At 36.4% G+C, this 15774-nt stretch overlaps 1 protein-coding gene across 1 annotated transcript in view; it reads left to right on the top strand.

Moving 5' to 3' along the window:
* The window catches only part of arid2 (AT rich interactive domain 2 (ARID, RFX-like)), a 183628-nt gene that overhangs the window by 122657 nt on the left and 45197 nt on the right, over positions 1-15774 (top strand). The window contains exons 12-15 of the mRNA XM_028810674.2: positions 705-786; positions 2007-2141; positions 5232-5425; positions 8739-11539. Of these exons, the coding sequence (XP_028666507.1) occupies positions 705-786; positions 2007-2141; positions 5232-5425; positions 8739-11539 (3212 nt within the window). The remainder of the gene's footprint in view (positions 1-704; positions 787-2006; positions 2142-5231; positions 5426-8738; positions 11540-15774) is intronic.

Genomic DNA, 15774 nt, shown 5'->3' with positions numbered 1-15774 from the left:
AAACTCAAATACTATCAGTATTAGTGGAATCATTTTCTATATTTTATTAATTTTATTGCATTTATCAAAACTTTTATCCTTCTTTACAGCTCTCCTTAGCGGCAAGTTATAGTACCAGAGTAGATCTGTCCCAACAAACCTTTTACAGCAGTGATGTCTGCATAATTTTGTTGAGCTTACTGAATTTTGGCAATGTCATTTAACTTGTTGTTAATAGCAACAAAAAAAGTACAATTGTATAAATATTTTTATTTTATAATTTTAAATATTTTACTAGATTGTAATGTTTCTGTAGTTTTAATTTCAAAGCTTGAATTTTTTTTTTCTTTTTTTTTTTTTTTTTGGTAATTAGCTTCCTTTGCTATGCAGTGGTATCTGTAGGTTTGGTTTCTGTGGTTTCAGTTATCTATGGTTTACCATGGCCTGAAAATATTAAGTCAGAAATTCCTGAAAAAAATTATTCATAAGTTTCAAACTGCATACAATTCTAAGTAAATGTTTTCACCACTTTGAGGTGCACAGAGGAAGAAAAATAGGTCGCTATATCATTAGAACTTTTTTGTCTTTTTAAATGCAACAAAAGATACAATAGATCCCCCAACAAACCTCCCAAAGCCCTATTCTCCCACCCCCGAATCACTTGTGAATGTGTTATAGATAACCATGTGGCAAATTATATGTGAACATTCCACCTTCCCATACAGTGTCAAGACCTGTTCCTGTACAGTCAGCTGCTACTCCTCCTGGAATTGTTGAACTTGATGGTGAGAAGTTTACAGCTCAGTGGTAAGCTTTATGGAATACCCATTTTTATCATCACTAACTTTCTGAAAATTAAGGCTATTTCAATATTAGATTTTTAAAAACAATTTTTATTTATTTTTATTTCTGCAACTCTAGCAGCATATAGTAATATTAATGTATGCTTGATGCAAGATGCTACACCAATCAGTTGCAAGCTCTAATGTAGAACATATGTACTATTTGATCGATGCAGAGGTATTGGACATACCAGATTAGCAACCCAATTAAAGCCACATGTAAAATAGGTGTTTATTGTTTTTATTTATGTATTTGTTTATCTGTTTATTATAAGGAACATTTGAATTTTGCTCAATATCACTGTCATAGGTAGTGTTGGACATATACTCCACCCAGTAAGACCTTTGCCTTAAGGAGTAGATTATGACATGATGCAAACTAAAGAGTCCTAACTAAGTGTGCAAGTGATGTAGGACTTGTAAAAGGAGGTAGAGTTACTTGTGGATTTCAACTTAAATGCATGCCTGCACATTACTTTTATTTTAATCTTTTGTGCCTCACTCCTCAGATTAGCCTTCTAAAAAATTAAAAACTCAAAGCTAAAGGAAACTGTCTTTCTAAATCATAGAAATATTTAAAAAATTAAAGGTGAAAAAATCATCTTTCAATATATAACAACCAAACCAAAACAAACAAACAAATTTCTTAACAAGAGGCTGCTGTGACATTTCCAGGTGAATTCAGAAAAGAGGAGAACTTGGCCTTGTATTAGATAACATGTATTCAGTTAATGAATTATACAGGTAGTATGTATGACTTTAGTGAATTTGTATAGACAATGCACCTACACAAATTTGACTAAAGTGTTTTAAAAAGGTCATACCACTTGCTAATAGAATCGGCTCTGAGTTCCTGTGATTATGAACTCTAGAAGTGGGTAAAAAAGTGTTTTTAATTAATATGTAAAATGTTTAATTTTATTACTGATCTGAACCCTCCATTTGACTCCTGTAGACTGCACAGCACCTTGAAACTGGCAAGTAGAGTCAAAATTTGCTGAAATATCTGTCAGAAAATTGCAGATCGGAATCAGTGTAGTTTTTCCACAGTATTTTCCATTTAATGTTTAGGATATCATGGGAATTTGTGTGTAGTCTTCTTTTTTATCATAATCTTAATGACTATGAGTGTTTTTTTTTCTTTCCATAATGTAACATGCTGCATTTTTCCATCTTTTTTATTAGGCTAAATGCATACTTTGAGCCACAAAATGACAGCTCTGTTTCCAGATCCGAGATGTACTCTGAATATCTCTCTACATGCAGTAAAATGGCTCGTGGTGGTATCTTAACATCTACTGGGTTTTACAAATGCCTGAGGTATGTTTTTATGAATACAGTGTGTGTGTGTATAGATATATATAGTTATAGATATAGATATATATAGATATTGAGATATAGAGATATATAGATATAGATATATAGATAGGTATAGGCACATTTTTCCCTTCCATAATATCTTCAGAACTAACTGTATATATCAAAAGAAGACCTATAGCATTAGATTTTTGAAAATTGTTTAATGAAATATTTTTGCCCATAAGCATCTCTAGTGGGACAGCTGTTTATAAACAAAGTAAAAGCTTTGATTTGAGTTCAGTGGGTGTGGTGTCTCTGTTTCCTGTGTAGATTTGAATTTGGTCTCAATATATGTGCATGGGTTAGATTACTTTGGTCCAGAATGTTTGGTTCATATAAATGCAAACTCTCAGTACTTTAAATTAGAGCATCAAACCAGATGGGAATGCTCATTATCACCAAGGTTGTTTGTGACTAATATTAAACCCTCATCAGGTCATCTTTGGATGCAGTCATACATAGAAAGTATTATAAAGGAAGGGTTCAAATAAAATTTTTTTATGTGAATGTTTCTCAACATCTCAAAGACATCTCTTCCGTTTAAACTAAATCTGTTTGGTAAATTTTATAAACTATGTACTTTCAAGATTATTTTGGAGTTGGAATGTTTTCTTCCTAGGGAATTCATTTTTATGCTAGACTGAACTATATCACTTTGTGCTGATTATCACAGAGCAGTTCAAATGCCTACGCTCAACTGCAATAGGAAAACATTAAAATCATTAAAAGTTAATGTCCTCCGTATGCTGGAAAGCGATTATTAAGTTTGTTAAAGGTGGGACAAATTAATATTGTTAAAATAAATATTCAGAGAATCTAAATATGTTTGTGTGTTTGTATATGTATATATTAGGGCTGCTGATTAATCGCCATTAACAAGTTTAAATTTCTGTGACTACATTTTTAATGCAGTACCTAAATGCATTAATTAAATTTGGTTAATTTGGCTGTGCTTCAGATGTTGTTAGTGAAGCAGCACCAAACAAATACAAGTCAATTAATAGTAGTAGTAGTGTAGTGCTGCCATATAAATGTACTTTCTGTCTTATGTTTGCTTTTGGTCACTGCCTGGACTTAATAGCATCCCTCTTTGAGGGTGGGATTTTCAGCTTGCTTTCAGAACTGTTCCGAATGGTAGTCAACTTAATGTCAAGCCTCTAAATGCAAAAAGAAAAGGGAAAAGGCCATTGTGAGATGTCTGATTCATGTGCTGAGACTGCATTCTTTTGAGCAGAAAGAATTTAAGGAATTATCCATCCATCAAGTTTCTGATGCTTTTCTAGGTTTAGGTCACGGGGGCAGAAGTGTAAGCAATGATGCCCAGATATCCCTTTTCCCTGTTAGTTCCTCCAGATGGAATACCATGGTGTTTCCAGGCCAGTTGAAAGATATAATCTCTCCTGTATGTCCTAGGTCTGCCCTGAAGTCTCCTTCCCAGTTAGGATGCCTTCTGAATGCTTCCCTGTTGAGGAGTTTCAGGCAAGCCTATTCAGATGCTTGAACCACCTCATCTGGCTCCTTTCGGTGAAGAGCAACAGTGACTGTACTTTGAGTTACCATGTTTAAGGCTGAGCTGAGAGACCCTGCAAAGGAAGCTCATTTCTGCTGCTTACATCTGCTATTTAGTTTTTTTTTGATCAATATGTAAAGCTCGGTCAGCTCTGCTCACCATGACCTACTGATATAAGGTCCACATAACTGCAGACACTACTCTGATCTGCCCATCATTCTCCCTTCCCCTTCTTCCCTCACCTGAGATATTTAAACTCCTCTGCTTGATGCACAATGGGAGGTGTAAATAAGCCAGTGTTAATAAACTTATCTGTTAACAGATGAAAGAAATACATAACATTTTAATTCATATGCAGTGAATTTCTATTAAAATTTTGTGTGATTAATTGCAATTAGACAAACAGCAGGCCTAGTATAAATTTGTGTCACACACATATATGTATAATATAAAATAATAGATATTATAAAATAAATCTATATACACACACAGAAACACTGGCACTCCTCAGAAAAATTAGCAAAAGCATAATATATATATAATACCCATAATGCTTCAAATTTTCCCCTAATTTTTGGAGAAATTGCTAACTATGCGTTCAATAAAAGTAATTCTTGCAATAATGTTGTTTTATCTTCTAAATAGTTTATTCCGTCAAAAGCATGTGTTGCTATATTACTGAATCCTTACTGAAAATAAATAAAATTAAGAGTTTGAGTCGTTGAGGAAAAAATGTTTTTTATTGCTTTTAGTGTCTAGGAACTTTATTGTCATATATGACCATTTCCCGTAATGGCTTCAAAGATAGGCATTCAGTTGAAATTACCAATAAGCAACATCAAGGCAATAGTAAAGAAGTTTGAGAAGGGGGCACATCTTTATATTGGTCAATTTCAGGGTGAGGATGATACTAAGAGAGGCAAAGAGCAGCCCAAAGAGCATAGTTTCACAACTGCAAAGTTTAGTTGAAACTTGGGAGTTTTGCAGTTTCAAAATCGTGGAGGTAGTGAAACCCCACTTCCATGACCAGACCTTTTGACAAGTTCCACAAATGAAGACCCTCCTGAGACCAAGACAAAAATCCCAGCTGCTGCACCTTACAAGGCAACATTGGAGTTACAGTTGGAATTTTGTGTTGTGGTCAGATGAAACAAAAAGTATCTTTTTTTAGGAACAAAACCACAGAAATAATTAAGAAAGAAGATAATTTTTCAAAGTTTGATTTAGTTTCTCTCTTACTAAATTTTAAAACACCCTTTGCCACATACACACTTTATGCTATTACACTAAAAGTTTATAAACAATTATGCCTTCTTTCAGCCTTTTAAGTGATTAGCAGATTTAATATAATTGAATGGACTTTTAATTAGTCCCGATGTTTTGAAAAGCAAATGTTTAGGTCAGCTGCAATACCCAAACATACATTCATATTTCTCTGATCGATAGGTTGCATAAATAATGTGTGGTTGCTGCATGTCTTTCTGTATTTTTTGTTGTTTTCCCTTTTTCTTCACTGTTTTGTGTTTTTTGCCCTTTTTCAGGAGCATCTTCCCAAATCACACAGTAAAGCGAGTAGAAGATAATAAGAATAATGGACAGGCTCACATCCACGTAGTTGGCATTCGGCGGAGACCTATTCCTCTTCCAGTGCAGCTGTATTACCAGCAGCAAGCTTCTCCTACACCTGCAGCCAGGCATGAAGCAATTGCTGACCAGTCCCAGACACCCCCACCAGGTGACCAAATAATTGCCAACTAAGTCATCAGATGCTTCTACCATTAATTTCTTTTGCTATGTTATTTTTTTGTTTTTATTTTAAGGATGTCAATTAATACTTCTTAATTTTTATTTTTGTGTCCCATTTATTTCAATTGTAACATTTAGGAGTATAGCATGTTTTAGGAACATTTAAAGGCAATGTGAGTAGTAAAATTTTAAAACTTTTAAATATATTCTTTTGTGTCACAGTTTGAATCCTTTCAGCTTTGCAAGCTTAAATTTTTCAGATGATAGGAGAGTGGATACTTTACATGTTAATTTGAAATTTTAACAAAAAATACTATAAATGCTGTTCTTGTTCAAATGTACAAATATGTTTAACAGTTATGATAGGAACAGGCCATTCAGCCTAACAAAACTTGTTAGTCCTATTCACCTAATCTCTGCTAAATAACATAGTAATGTTTTGTTGGTGGTATAATATCCTACAATTACTTGGTAATTTATTCCATATTTCTATGGTTCTCTGTATTACAGAAAACTTTGTAAAGGTTGTGCGAAGTTTACTCATTACCAGTTTCTATCTACAGTGGATATAATAAATCTACATGCCCCTGCCAAAATCAGATTTTGTATAGTAAAATAATGAAATCCAGATTAATCCTGTCAGAAACAGTTTCTGATTTGTTTTCTTCTTTGTATAGATTGCAATGTAGGTGGAATAAGTTCTGACAGAATTTATCTTGGTTTCATTTTTTTATTACTCAAAATCCGCAATTTTGACAGGGGTGTGTAGACTTTTTTATGCACCATATGTCGTGTCCCCCACCATGTTCTTGTTGAAGGTCTCACTGAGGATAAAAAAAACTTCATAATTTGAACATTTTAATCATTTCACCTCTTAATCTCCATTTGCTTAAGTTATAAAGATTCAACGCCTTCAGTCCTCTTTTATAGTTTATACTTCACAGTCCCCAGAGTCAACCTAATCACTCATCTAGAATTTCTTTAACACTACTATGTCTTTTTCTAACATGGAGACCAATAGTGCACATACCATTTCAGATGAGGACTCACTAGGATGTTATATATCTTAAGAATAACCTCCCTTGATGTTTACTCCAGAAACTGGGCCATATACACTTTTTTGATGTAGAAAGTGAAGAGACCTCTTCAACTCCTTCTCACTAAGTGTAATTTCAAGCTTAATTTATTTCATCATTACACAAAATTCTGCTTCTCAGCAAACTGAGAAAAAAATTAATGGTTGGGTATCTATTTTCTGAAGGCACTCTATATTTGTCTTTTTAATGCATATGTACCTTCACTGTGTCTACTGTAAATTCATTAGTTTACAATGCACAGTTTGCTTGCTTTTATTTTTTGTCACCTAGTTAAAGACAATTCATAACTACTTTATCACTTTGTTAGCTTTAAGCAGAATATTTCATTTTTAGACATTTGTTAACTAAAAAAAGGGCTTAAATATTATCTAATTGAAATCTGACAACAAAAATATTTAAAATCATATGCATCACTTATGAATTATTTTCATTAAGTTTAGTTATACCTTTATCCTAAACATGCTAATTTAACTGTTCATGTAGTACTATTTTCATTTTAATGGAGTGAAGAAGGTATCTATTGTATTAATCAGCTGAACTCTTCATTTGATCTCATTCAAAAAATACTTATTATCTAAAAAGGGTAATGATATAGTGAAATCTGAGAAAGTTTCCACGTATAATGCCCTTGTACTTTTGAAATACACTGTTCTATTAATTAGCTAAGTAACAATCTCTATGTGTGAGAATTTTAAAGAGCTGTTGTTTAAAAACATGGTCTATTTTCTCTCAAATGTGCAATAGTTCAGTGTTACCTTTTCCGGCTCTATAACATTTAACAATAATTTTGTTTATGGTTTGTGTTTTTCTAAACATGTGTTTTCAAGGGTAGACACTCTGACTTCACCTTTTAACTAATAAAACCCCTAAACAAGATTTAAGGGATATTATAGGAGTTCTCCTTGGTGGTGTTGTAGTGTAATTATTATTCAGTTATTCAGTTTCATTTACAAGCACGTAATATATAGACTGATCAACCATAACATTAAAAACACTGACAGGTGATGTGAATAACATTGATTGTCTTGTTACAATGGCATCTGTCAAGTGGTGGGATATATTAAACAACAAATGAACAGTCAGTTCTTGAAGCTGATGTTGTTGGGGTGGGGGGTTGTTTGGGGGGGGGTAAGCAGGGAAAAAGGATAAGCATAAGGATTGAGCAACTTTGATGGGGTCCTAATTGTGACTGCTTGATGACTGGGTCAGAGCATCTCCAAAATGGCAGGTCTTGTGGGGGTGTTACTGATATGCAGTGGTTAGTACCTACCAAAAGTTGTCCAAGGAAGGACAACCGGTAAACAAATGACAGGATTATGGGGACCCATGGTTCACTGATGAGCGTAGGGAGGGGAGGATAGCCTGTCTGGTCAGATTCTACAGAAGAGCTGTTGTAGCACAAATTGTAGAAAAACTTAATACCTGGCCATGAGAGAAAGGTGTCAGAATACCCAGTGCATTGCAGCTTACTGCTTATGGGGCTGTGTAGCCGCAGACAGGTCACAGTGCTGGCCCCTGTCCGCTACAGAAAGTGCCTACAATAGGAATGTGAGCAGAACTGGACCATGGAGCAATGGCAAAAGGTGGGCTGATGTAATGAATCTAGTTTTCATTTATATCATGTGGACTGCCAGGTGTATGTACATCATTTAGCTAAGGAAGAGATAGCAGCATTATGGACTTTGCTAAGAAGTCAAACTGGCAGATTCAGTGTGATGCTCTGGGCAGTGTTCTGCTGAGAAACCTTTAGTTCTGACATTCATACCGATGTTACTTTTACCACCTACCTAAAGATTTTTGCTGACGCCATACATCTCTTCATGGCAGCCATATTCCCAGATGACAGTGGCTTCTTTCAGAAAGATAATGTGCCCTGCCTCACAACAAAAATTGTTTAGGAATGGTTTAAGGAACATAACAAAGAGATCGTAGTCCAATTAAGCATCTGTGGGATGAGCTGGAAAAATAAGTCCAAGCCAAAGCTGCCATTTTTAAACCTTTATTGTTATAAAGTTACATTTTTTTTCTGTTTTGAAATTCTAGCTTTTCCATGCAGTATTAACTTAGGCAAACTATTCTCTGTTAAGTGTTCATATTATTTACATCAATAACTATTTTTTCAATAGATATTGAATTTCTCCTTATGATGTTAAAACTTTAAATTTTTTGTTACTTGACTTAACATTTTTTTAATTTATTTTAAAGGCACTACTCTCGGACCTCAGACATTTGGAAATCATTTCAACAGGACACCAGTCAGTAGCCTTAATGCCAATTTGGCATCCTCACAGATGGCCTTCACGGTTCAAGGAGTCTCAAATGTGGCTCAGACTGTTTCCAAGATATCCCAAAACCAAACTGCCCAGGTTCAACAGCACCAAAATCCAGCAGTGACTGTCATCTCAAACAAGACTGGTGAAGGCATGAAAGCAGCAGTTATCCAAGGCTCCATTTCACAGGCAGCTGCTCCAGTTAGTGTCTCTGTTGTTCAAAACCATAATAATACAGTGCCCCAAACATCTGTCACCGTTGTTACTTCACAACCATTGCTTCACCATTCCCCTTTAATACCATCTGGTACTCCGGTCACAGTCTTTCAACAAGGACTACCACAAACACACATTTTTTCAGGAAGAGTGCAGAATATTCCAGCGGGTCCATCCATCACAACTTCCCAAGGACAGCAACTTGTGTCCTCATCACCCCAAACATTACCTGCATCCCAGCAACCAGGAAGCACAGGTCATCAACAGGAAGCTGTTATCCTCACTCCCCAGCAATATGTTTCAAATTCTGCACCCAGCATTGTGTCCTGTACCTCAGTGCAGAATTTTCAAGTTGCTGGTGGTCACGTCTTCACAGTAGCTGGTGTCCAGAGTCCTCAGGCTTCAAGAGTGACTTTCCAAAATATTGCTCCCAAGCCAGTGCCCCCACAGTCTACAGTGGGGTCACAGCAGCAGCCGCCACCACCCTCACCACAGCCAACACCACAACAAAGTGTGGTTATTGTCAGCCCCACACCTCAGCAGAACCAAACCTATGCACCTGCCATTCATCAAATAGTACTAGCCAATCCCACTTCCATTCCTGCTGGCCAAACTGTTCATCTTGCGGGGCAGAACAATGTCACACCATCACCTTCGCCATCATCTTGTCCAGTTACCAGCAGTCATGTGCCATCAGTCATAGCATCTCCTTCACCCACATCTCAGACACAAGGACCTCCTCCTACTGTTGGTCAAATGTTATCAGTCAAACGACAGCAGCAACACCACCAGCACTTCCACCACCACCACCATCATCCTCATCCCTCACAATCTCAATTACCAGTTCAACCACAGCCTCCGCCTCCTCCTCCCCCACCTCCCCCTGGTCAACCTACACCTACTGAATCCAGTTTGATTAAACAGTTACTACTTCCAAAACGTGGTCCTTCCACTCCTGGTGGTAAATTAATTCTTCCTGCACCTCAGATTCCTTCTCCAAATAACACCAGAGCTCCAAGCCCTCAGGTGGTCTACCAAGTAGCCAACAAACAAAGCCCAGGTTTTGGTGTACAGGGTCAGCCCCAACCCCAGCAACTACTTGTAGGTCAGCAGAATGTTCAGCTGGTCCAGAGCTCTATCCAGTCACAAGGAACAATGCAAACTGTACCCATTTCTAATTTGCAGATCTTACCTGGACCTTTGCTTTCTACCAGCAGCTCTGCGGCTTTTATCCAAGGAACAGCTGGTAACCAGGTGACATTCACGGTTGTGCCAAATACCAGTTTTTCTACGGCAGCTGTCAGTCAAGGAAGTGGTTCACAAATTATTACCCCACCAGGAATACCAGTAAGTGCATCTCAACCTAGTATTGGCTTACAATTGCAGACTCTTCCTCCTCCTCTTGGGTCGACAACGCCAGTTTCCGTACCTCCATTTAAAGGTGACAAGATAATCTGCCAAAAGGAGGAGGAGGCAAAAGATGCAACTGGGTTACATTTACATGAGCGCAAAATAGAGGTCATGGAAAACTCTTCCCTTCGAGAAGGGTTCACTAAAACTAGCAATGGAGATTCAAAGGAAATTGATACATCTCTGGCAAGTCTGGTTAATGGAAAAAAGTATCTTGATTCAAGTCTACCTCCTTCTATCTCAGGGAAAAATCAGTTGGAGGCCAGTCACTACTCACAGGTCACTAATGGACCTACCTTTGAGGTTAAAGACAATCCTGCAAATGGAGTACCCACTACAGAGCAGGCAGACCCACAGGAAATAAAAAGTGATCTAAAACGGTCCTTGGTGAATGGTATATGTGACTTTGATAAAGGGGACTGTCCTCATTTAAATAAAAGCATTCCAAATCATAAAGCTTCCAGATATGTGGGAAATGGAGAGATCTGCTCACAACAACAGCAAGAGAATTCTGCACCTACTGTTCAAGATACTGCCAAAGCTGATCAGTTTGCAAGATTGACAAATGGGCCTGTAATAGTAAATAATACATTACCTACTGCAAGTATACCACCAGAGGCAGCATTTCCAGCATGCCAAAAATTTAGTAGTAATAGTACAGAATTATTAAATGGACCTCTAGAAGCAAGTTTAAACATGGATATGCCTCAACCTAAACCACAGCATCCTTGTGTAATAATGGCTTCACAATCTACTGTTTCTGCAGCTATAACCACTGTAAATCCAGTTAAAACTGTATCTCAACCAGGAATCATCATGCCACAGTGCACCCCAGCTGCTTGTGAGCCTCAGTCATCTAATGGTTCAAGTGAAAGTCGAAGTATGAAAAGGCCGGGTGAGGACATGGACAGAGGAATGCTTTCTGGAATCCCTAATAAAGTAGGCGTAAGGATTGTTACAATTAGTGACCCCAATAATGCTGGTTGCAGTGCAACAATGGTAGCTGTGCCAGCAGGTGCAGATTCGAGTGCAGTAGCTAAAGTAGCAATAGAAAATGCAGTCCAACAAAAGCAGCATCAGTCTTCATTTATGCAAGGATTAGTCACACAGGTAAGTTTTGTTTGTTTCTAAATGTATGTTAGTATTTTGTTTGAGGAGAGAATGTTGTTAAATTGGATGTGTTGTGTTTTTTATTGAATGAATTTGCATTGATCATAGGCATAATTTAATATTTGCTCTTTTCAGTATTGAAAGAGAGGTTTTGTAACATCTGCTAGTAAGAAAACAAATAGTGGTTTAAAGTGGTTTTTCAGTATATAATGTCATGGCCAAGTCTTTACTGATTAGTTTTAACCTTTAACACATTATTCAAGTAGTTTACTGGTTCTAAAAATTCTTCCATTTTACTAGTCTTGGTTTAAGGAGTGCTTTGACTCATGTAAAGTTTTGGCTAATTAAATTGTTACATTTGCTGGTGTTACACCATATTAACCATAGATGGGAATATTTACACCTGCATGTTTTATTTTCCCGAATTGTCTTTCTATAAGAACTTGATGTTTTATTAAAAACACACTTCAATTCATGAAGACCAGTGATATATACAGTATATAAAATGGAAACATAGATCTCACTCACTCTTGGGAATTGTAATATTCTCATGCTTGTTTAGAGATGTGCCTTGTGACCTAAAAATCAAAAAACAACATGGATGTTACTTAATAGGATTTTCATTCATATTAACACTGGTTTTCCTCTTGATTTCATTATGTCCCGATTGCATCGAAGCAACAAGGTTCCACTGTGAAATTCTGATTGCATTGAAACATGTACTGTAGTTTAGTTTTATAAACTCAAAGAAATGGACATTTTCCACAACAGCAATAGCAAGGGGGCAGTGGATTGAGAGAAAAACTGACATTTACTTTCGGTGCTGAAATTCCTAAAATGCTGGTATTGTACCATTTTAAAATTTGGGTTTTTTGGTACTTTTGCTGTATTGGTATACTGCTCTATATGACAGCATTTGGCAAATGGCCGTACTGAACTAATGCCACGTTGTGTGTGGAAATACAATAATCATTTAGAACACAGACAATAAATAAATAAATAGGCTTTTTAGAGTAATTTCTAGGACTGCATTCCTGGCCAAGGTATAGGTAAAATGCCCTTTTCTCCTTTTTGCAATCCTTTAGAGTCATTTTAGTTGAAGGATTACATTTCTTTCGGTAGCTCTTCCTGAGAGTGTTCTATCAAATGCACTACTTTTCATTTAGTGAAGGAAAAGCAGAAAAGACATGCTTTTTGTAAAAACTTTAGCTTTCAAAGTTTGAAATTAAAATTACGTATTTTTTTTATTCCAGTCATTCTATTATTAAATATTTTCCTATTAAGTGTGTGAGTGTTTTTTTTTTTTTAAAAAAAGTAGTTTGTGAGCCAGGTTTCTTCCAATTGAGGAAAATGTAAAGGCAAATTAGTAATGTAATTAAGTTATGACATTGGTGTTCTAACTGGTGTTGTTCCTGAAAGGACTTGAGGATGATCTATGGTAATCACAACTCTGCTCAATAATAGATAAAAATTGTAGTCCAGTAAGGTATACTGTGTGCTGATTTTATAGCCAATGGCAGAAGTGCAAGGGCATTTCTCACAGGCAGGTTCTAATCCTGGAATGTGTTTGACAGATAAATCTAGAGAGATGTATTTGATATATAACTGTCAAATTTTTTTAGCATATATCTCTGGCACAAATGGATTAAGACTGTATTTTGTAAGACTGTTTTTTGTTTTTATTTGATTGTTAGGTCCTATTCCCAACATAACTCTTATCAGTACTGTAGTTGAGTTCTGAAAAAAGGTTTGGAGGGGAGAGGGCACTTTTAGTAAAGAGTTTAATTTTTATGTAATAAAGGAAAGTACTTATTTAAAGAAAAACATGTCAGTGCATGTAATTATAAAATGCAAATGCATAATCAGTATAGAAGTCCGCATTTAAGGTGCCACACATTTAAATTTGGTATATATAAGTGAGGGAGAAAATATGGTTGGTTTATAATTTTGTGTTAAACAGTGCACCTTCTGATATAAAGTACTGCCTACAATAATATCAAATATCCAGTTCATTTGGAGACGACAAATGTTTACCAAATATAGTTTTTCCATTGCAAGCTCTTCCAGTACTATTGTATGTATATTTAATTCATTTATTTCTGAGTGTTTGATATCCAGTAGTAAAACTATGTATATGTGCATTTATTTAACTGTTGCAGTTGGCAATTGTTTGAAGTCCTACCCTCATGCATTTTAAAAGTGCCCCACCCCCAGATAAAACATAGCCATCTCTTTAAGTGGTGAATATCTTGAAAACAGCCCTTGGCATCCGCATCAGTACTACGATGGGCCATGACAGGCTTGAATGTGTTTGTTCCTGAATTTCAAACTCCCTTCAATCAATAGGTAGTGTCATGTTTTTTTTGAAAAGCAGATACGAAAGGAAAAACACATACATGTACTGTGTAAATCTTGGAGTGAGTTTAGAGCAAAGTGCTATTTTCCATATGATTAACAAATAGTACATTTAGCAGTTTATCTGGTTGAGCTAAATTAACAAGAGCCATAGTGTAAGTCTGAGGTACTGCATATATGTGGTATTAGGAATGGGTGGGGATTCCTCCATATATATCTGTTGGGAGAGCAGGGGAAAGTGAGGCAGAGTGGAGTGTGCTTTTTGCATTAGAAGACTGTTTAGAGTTTGTGATAAATGAATAACTGCAAATACCATAGTGAAATTTTCAACATTATTTAATCTGCACTAAAATAACTTGAAGATTAGCTTATTATTACTACTGTATTCTTATTTTTTGTTTTATTAGTGAAACTCAAAACAGGGGACGTGTTGCCTCTTCTAGAGTATACTGTTTGTATGTAAATCACACAGTATGGTTTTTCAGAAAACAGGCCAACAACAATCACAGTACAGTATTTTACTTTGTACCAAAAAAAAAAAAAAGATCATTAACACCAAGAATGTAAAATATCAGATTGGTTTTATTGGATAGCGGACAACAAAACATGCTCTGTGACTTCCTGAGCTCCTCCAAACAAGTGTATTCGGCAAAATAATATCCATTTTAAAGGTACTACAAGTAATGGTACCTTTTTTTTTTTTTTTTTTGTAAGGAATATTGGTAGTACTGAATGAAATTTGTACTACACTAATATCTGATTTCAAGTAGATGAATTAGTTGAAAAAGCACAATAATAAGTGAGAAAAACGTGGAGTAAAAACACAAGGCTGAAAGTACAAATTTATTCAGCTGGCTGCTTATTCACAAAAATGGCTCAGTGGTAAGGGTAATGAGAGAGCACCACAACAACACATGTTGAAAAGAAAAACAGCAGAATTCATGGAAATGCTTTGTGTTTACTGCATGATTTTAGGAATGATGCTTCTTATTCATCCATCCATCCATTTTCCAACCCGCTGAATCCGAACACAGGGTCACGGGGGTCTGCTGGAGCCAATCCCAGCCAACACAGGGCACAAGGCAGGAACCATTCCTGGGCAGGGTGCCAACCCACCACAGGACACACACAAACACACCCACACACCAAGCACACACTAGGGCCAATTTAGAATCACCAATCCACCTAACCAGCATGTCTTTGGACTGTGGGAGGAAAACCGGAGTACCCGGAGGAAACCCACGCAGACACGGGGAGAACATTCAAACTCCACACAGGAGGGACCCAGGAAGCGAACCCAGGGCCCCAGAGGCAGCATCGCTACCCACTGCGCCACCGTGCCGCCCCGCTTCTTATTCATTCATTTATTATTTGTTTTTTGAAGCCAAATAAATGTTCATTAGTATAATCCCTAAAAAATGACGAACATAGTGAAAGTACAAGTCTCATATATGTGAATAGTGCGCCAACAAATGTAATGCTGTCTACCAATTACACTTCCAGTCCAGTTAATATTCTAATTCTGAATTAGTGCACAGCACATCAAAGAGTGCTTCACAAGTTTACTGAAACAATTGATTAATGTAAATATACAAATAAGACTTATTTCACCAGGGAATTCAAGTTTGAATTTTTTTTATACAGGGACACATTTGGAAAAATAAAATACTTAGATTTTGTGACATTTGACTATTGAATCAATTTCATTGTTGAATACAGTAATCCCTCCTCCATCGCGGGGGTTGCGTTCCAGACCACCCGCGAAATAAGAAAAATCCGTGAAGTAGAAACCATATGGTTATATGGTTTATTTTTATATTGTCATGCTTGGGTCACAGATTTGCGCAGAAACACAGGAGGTTGTAGAGAGACAGAACGTT

Source organism: Erpetoichthys calabaricus, chromosome 1 (assembly GCF_900747795.2).
Source record: "Erpetoichthys calabaricus chromosome 1, fErpCal1.3, whole genome shotgun sequence".
In the NCBI taxonomy this organism is placed as follows: domain Eukaryota; kingdom Metazoa; phylum Chordata; class Cladistia; order Polypteriformes; family Polypteridae; genus Erpetoichthys; species Erpetoichthys calabaricus.
This window is presented reverse-complemented; position numbering and strand designations above follow the sequence as displayed.